Genomic DNA, 6,105 nt, shown 5'->3' with positions numbered 1-6,105 from the left:
TAAAATTTTTGTCTGCATTTTTTATGATAGTCACCTGTAACATTTTATTTGCAGTCTTACACACTTGTGACTAAAACATCTCACTCTTAAATGCTCTTTTTTTTTTAAGCAGGGCCACTAGATGGAGACATTCAATTTAATTTACATCTACTTATATCACATGAGTAGGTATTGCTGCAGGCCTTTCAAGTAAGCACAAGTATTTAAAATATTTAATTCAACGAGGTGGTTATTTCTCAAAACTGGATGGTGGCCATGTGCTCAGTATGTAGATAACTATACTTGATATAGATGAACTTTTAGAAGTATGATATTACCACAACATCAAACGTGTCAACCACACCACATTTGCTTAAAAGCAACAGTTAACACCCCTGAGTGGAACTTCCGAGCACCAGCGCTTGTGCGTGTACTTTCCAAGTGGGCTGACGTTACACTCAGGCTCAACTGTATAGTAAAACCAATCATAATAGACCCTCTTGTCTGCTTGACCCACTAACCACAGATGATGCGATGTCACATGCCCCCACGAGAGATGTTTGTCAGGAAGGAAGTTATATCAAAGCATTCTAACGACACCCTCGCAATGCGTAGGCAGGTTAGAAAATACCCTACTAAAGAAACAGCCCTCAAGAGTATGGTGCTACTTCAGTGGTCTAAATAATCTTATTACAGAGCATACAGTGAAAAACTTAATCTAAGATTGACTCTGACTTCTGTCACAACTCACATAGTTGCTCTTTGTCTTGCACTGAAGCTGATGTCAGCCTACATGCAAATAAATACCCCCCCCCCCTCCTGACACACACACACACACCCTCATTTACCAGCAGAATATCCTTACAACACCACCTACTGAGCAAATCAAAAGTATTCCCCAAGCCAGTATGTTAATTGAGCTATTGGGGTTTACTGTGTTTCATAACTGAATTTAGGGGAATGATAAGTGTGGGAAGTGTTTCTTGGCTAAGAGATGAGTAGGCAGATGAGGTGCCGACTTTTTGACATCACCGTCTCATGTAACATACGTATGGTCTTAATGTAGGCGGACCATAGTAGGCTGACGACGATGCATTATAATGTCAAAGGTGAAATCTATAAAATGTCATTTAATGATCATGAAATATTTTAAGCATGACACAGCAGGCAGATGCTGTGGTAATGACGTCTTTTTTTTTTTGCACTAAATTTTGAAGCATTAGTCAGAGGATAAGATATAACATACACAAGTGACCTTAATGAGATGGACTGTGATATAACTTAGTCACATACCGTCTCATCATTAGTCAGCAAAATTCCCCATTTTCCAAAGTCAAAGTACTTACCGTAAGGAGACAACAGTTCCCTTTTCTCAGTAAATTTAAAAACAACGTGAACTTTATTTGGGATTGAACACATTGATGATTCATCTAAACAGATCAGTAGCCCCTTGAATGCCATACTTTCATTTTAGAGGAAGGAGGTACTTATACTGCACTTTTCCTTTCAGTTTCCCTATCTTGAGGGCTTATTGTTCTAGTCAATAATAAAGGGAATTAAAAGTGTTAATTACCAGCCATACAACTGACATACAGAGATTAGAGCAAACAAAGGAAAATTTTAAACTTTTTAGTGCCCTAAAGTTAACACGTGATTCCTATTGTGAGTACTATTATTGCTTAACATGACTCACCACATTAGTCAACACATTACTAGCTTGTGGATGTGACCTTGTGGCTGTCATGCTCTCTATTTCCCAAATTCATGTGATATTTAAGCAATGTCTTCATTTATAGATTAAAAAAAAACCCTGTCATGCTGTTGAAATAAACAAACAAAAAACATTTCCAAAGTTTTCAGCTGGGTTTTGTGGCTTTTGGTGAGTTGTCTTTCATGCATCCCCTGAGAAAAAGAAAGTCCCCGGTCCCCATAGGCTATTTGCTATTCTAAAAACAGTTAACTGCAATGCTGTATCAACAATATGCATAAGTAAATGTGTAATTATTGATTTTACAATGTACTCAAAAAGTACAAGCACACAAAAAAGCTACAATAATGATACTTGTAATGACTTGGTTTAAACTTATTTATGGCATATTAGTTTGCCCCAACACACCTTGGAGTTGTGGCTTTTCAGCTATACAATAGTGAGTTTAAAAAAATGGTACATGTGTAGTAAACATACACACGGTTTTTAATTTCTTGTTGGAACAAGCGTAGCATGGTGGCAAAAACAAGAAGACAATGCTGTAATTTAAAACTTTAACTAAGAACTTCATCATAGGAAGTAGTCTGGACATCCAAGGCTGTTTTTTTGTTTGTTTGTTTGCTTGTTTTTGTGTGAAGCTGGTTTCCAGGAGAACTTATGTGTCCATGTGTCACTGAGACTTAGTCAAAACCTCATTCATCATCCACTCTCTTTATAGGCTGTGCTGCTAAAAAGAGGAACTTGCATGAACTCAAGGGGACTTCATATATGTGTGAGTAGTCCCAGTTTAAATTATCAGAGTGGAACTAACGTGATAGCTACCGCGTAAGCTACTATCAAACATAATCAGGAAGTCCATTCATGCACTGTTGGCATGTATTTACCTAAAGCAGCTGTGGTAGAACGAAAGAGCAGAATACTAGAGCCAGGTCTGTTAATAGTTTGTTTTTGTTTGTTTGTTTTTTACCAGCTACACAACTCTTATGTATTTATAACTTAATACTGATTGTTCTGTTTCTGGTTCTTGCAGTATATTGATTCTCACTGAAGGAAATGAGCCATATCTGTTTACAATTATTCAAATGAAATGCAAACAGGCTATAGCTTGTCATTTGTAAGGATTAAAATGTACTTTCCAGTTAGGACATCTACACACTTTCATATTTTATCTGACTGTCAATCGTAGCGATGCAGTAGGGCCCGCCCCCTGCAGAAAGAAAGTATGAGTATGAAAAGTAAGCTCAGCTGGCAGTGGTTAGTATTTAGCACTCTCTGAGGCAGAGCACAGACATATTTCTTCATATGACAAGTTATTTTTCAACCCCATAACATGACTGCCTAAAGACTTTAGATGACTTTTGAGGACTGTCATATATTTTAGACTAAAGCTACAGATTCAGAGAAACAAAAAACTGAGTGGATTTTTTTTCCAAAAACCTGGAATATTTCTTGGATTGGATTACCTGCATCTTTCCTCGGGTTGCTGTATCATCATACTACAAAGTTGGAGAGCTGAAAACAGTATGGCTGTCATCCTGTGGGCATTGGGACTCTCTCTGCTCGTCCAGGGCTGTTTGAGCAGTGTGGGACAGACTGGCTGCATGACATGGACACCGAAGGGGAAGACTGATGTTTGCTGTGATCAGTGTCATCCAGGTGAGTAATAAAGGAGATATTGATCATAACATGTCCCTATGAATTTGAATGGATGAAATAGATTGAATGTGCTGTCCTTTCTGCTCATTTTCAATATAAACTCAGTTGTTATAAAAATATGTTAGCATTTAACTCACAATCAAAGAGTTTAAGTATTTCCATGTAGTATCTAATAATAGTAAAAAGCCTTTTGAGTTGTGCTCTCTTTTCTCTGTGGATAAAAAAAAATTATATTCCAGCCTTTGAGCAGCTCCTCCATGGTGGTTGCATCTAACCGAATATAGTTTCAGTGGTTTTTCAGCTAATACCACAACAAAGAAAAAAAGAGTGGAATGATACAACTGATAAATGAAATTTGGAGTTGTGATATGTACTTGTATAAGTCATTGTAATCCCAAAACAGTAGACAATAAATGTTTTTGTTTTCATGAATAACCCGTTACATGACCTGCTATTGAAAGAGCTGATGTGATGTGACACAGTTTACAGCATAGCTATTAGTGTCTGTTCTTTGTGTGTTTGTAGGACACCGCCTGGTCAAAAACTGTGGTGTAGACCCAAAAGATCTTTGTACTCCTTGTGAGTCCGGGACTTACACTGATGAGTCTCAAGCCAACCGGTGTAAAAGGTGTACACAGTGTGTGGGTTAGTATATCCTACTGGTTATAAAACTGCATCGGACATTTCTCTTGAAAGATCTTGAAATCTGTAAAATTAGAAGATGTAAGAACTCTCTCTCTCTCTCCATGTCATATGTGTAGGGGCTCAAGTCCTTGACAAAGAGTGCACAGCCACAACTGACACACAGTGTCGTTGTAGAGAGGGACTCACCTGTGGTGATAAGCGCTGTTCCTTCTGTTATAAAAAGTGTGGCAAAGGCGAGGAACCTACAAAGGACCGTAAGTAAAATTAAAAATGACTATAGCACTCACACGTTCTAGATTTACAGGTTATATTGATTGACAAGTCAACTGTCTGTCACAGGTGCTTGCAGAAAGTGTCCTGAAGGAACCTTCAATGACCAAGATCACCAGAAGTGTAAACCAAGGAGTAAAAAGTGAGAAACACCCTGTTTTGAAAATTAACATCTACTATTGTGACCATGTTTTGTTGTTGTTGTTGTTGACAGATTTGATGACATACCAGAAAAATCACAGGAATCCTTCTGTCACTGTTTTATTTTTTTTCAAAGGTGTCCCAATCCAGATCACCAGGTCATTGTTGCCATGGGGGATGAATTTAATGACATCAAGTGTGAGAACGTTTCAGCAGTTACTCATCCTGGACCAACCAAACCAAACCAACCTAGTAAGAGCTGATTTTGCTCCTCTATTGTTGTTGTGCTTTAATATTTACCTTTATTTGAAGCCAGCTATAATGTGTTTCTGTTTTGTACCTGGTTCAGCTGTAACTGATCTCACAGAAGATGAGTGGCCAGTGGCCTTATTCGTGGTCCCCACCATAGTTCTGATGGCCTTTATCATCTTCATCATTATGATCATCACTGTGTCTGTGAAAATCCACCGTGGGAAGCCAACAGACAAGACTCCCATAAAACCACAGATAATCAGAACCCCTACAGGTAATTACCACTGCACATGTCAGCACATTGTCCTGACCATGTTACATGAATGATGGTGTTTATATGGGTTGTTCATCAAGTCATTTACAACTACAATAAGGAAATATTTGATCTGTTGTCTTTATCTTATTTAGATGACCCCTGTACATTGGTGGCCATAGAGTGCAGTTTCCACGAGGCCCAGCAAGAGCAGGGCAGCAGCTCAGAGTCGCTGGCCTCCAAGGACTCCTCATTCCCGCTCATTGCATGAATGGAAGGGGACCGGACCCCACTCTGAAATCTGAAATACCTGTCAAAGTTTTGTTGAATTCAGGGAGAGAAAACAGGATATCCCGAATAACATGAGATCCTTCTTTGTAATACTCAGCCACAAGTTTGTAAGATGTCTTTGTTGTGTGAATTTACCTCTAAAAAGAGGAAACAGAACACTGTGTTCACCCAGCTGTCTTTTATCCACCCTGTTTTCCTTAATTGGAAATAACCAAAGCTATTAAGTCAGGTTACAGGCGAGACTTGGCTTAATAATTATACCAGGATACAATTATACAATGATCTTTTTTATGACACGGAGAAGGATGGGAAATTCTGAGGGGAAAAACAAAGTGGACATCACTACATCAGTAGTGTTACATCATATTCATCATGTAAATTTTAGCGGACAGTGCAGCTATGTTTCTTCCCTTTCAGTTAAGCTTAAAAGATACAGTAATCCTAAAATAGCTATGGGAGGTTTTAAGTTATTCGATTAAGTTTGGTGCCAGATAACTGTAAAAAAAACAAAACTAACAATAACAAACATTTCTAACTACTTAAACTTTCAAACAAAATGGCACAAGTTCACAGAAAGCAAGTGCCATTTAGACTAAGGACTGTGTAATATAATACTATAGTGTTTAATGTGAATGATTTTGGCTGCTTTGATATTTGCATGTCTGGGCTGTTGCATGTAAGTGCAATTTAAAGTGCAAGTGGGTGTGTAGTTGGTGTACCAAGTCTGACAACAGACAGGTTTTAGTTAAACCTGATGCTGAGCCCACATATGTCTCCTTAAATAGATGTTATTGTTTTCTCAGGAACCAATGCTCAACCTAAAAACCAGTTTACTGCTGAATTTGTACATCTGTAGCCTCAATTATGTTGCAGCTGCATTGTTAGAGCAATGACAGATTAAGTTAATGTT

At 38.1% G+C, this 6,105-nt stretch overlaps 1 protein-coding gene across 1 annotated transcript; it reads left to right on the top strand.

Moving 5' to 3' along the window:
* Positions 1–2,949: 2,949 nt before the first annotated feature.
* LOC121895803 (tumor necrosis factor receptor superfamily member 9-like) lies at positions 2,950–5,326 on the top strand. The gene is made up of 7 exons (XM_042409258.1): positions 2,950–3,343; positions 3,869–3,988; positions 4,105–4,242; positions 4,328–4,400; positions 4,536–4,651; positions 4,749–4,925; positions 5,060–5,326. The coding sequence occupies exons 1-7, from the start codon at positions 3,211–3,213 to the stop codon at positions 5,173–5,175; spliced, it is 873 nt and encodes a 290-aa protein (XP_042265192.1). The 5' UTR covers positions 2,950–3,210; the 3' UTR covers positions 5,176–5,326.
* The last annotated feature ends 779 nt before the right edge of the window (positions 5,327–6,105 follow it).

Source organism: Thunnus maccoyii, chromosome 4, assembly GCF_910596095.1.
Source record: "Thunnus maccoyii chromosome 4, fThuMac1.1, whole genome shotgun sequence".
Taxonomy (NCBI): Eukaryota; Metazoa; Chordata; class Actinopteri; order Scombriformes; family Scombridae; genus Thunnus; species Thunnus maccoyii.
This window is presented reverse-complemented; position numbering and strand designations above follow the sequence as displayed.

Coding starts and splice junctions, on each gene's coding strand:
- LOC121895803 (XM_042409258.1), top strand. CDS start 3,211: ATGGCTGTCATCCTGTGGGCATTGGGACTCTCTCTGCTCGTCCAGGGC. Junction 3,344..3,868: donor CTGTGATCAGTGTCATCCAG/GTGAGTAATAAA, acceptor GTGTGTTTGTAG/GACACCGCCTGGTCAAAAAC. Junction 4,652..4,748: donor AACCAAACCAAACCAACCTA/GTAAGAGCTGAT, acceptor TACCTGGTTCAG/CTGTAACTGATCTCACAGAA.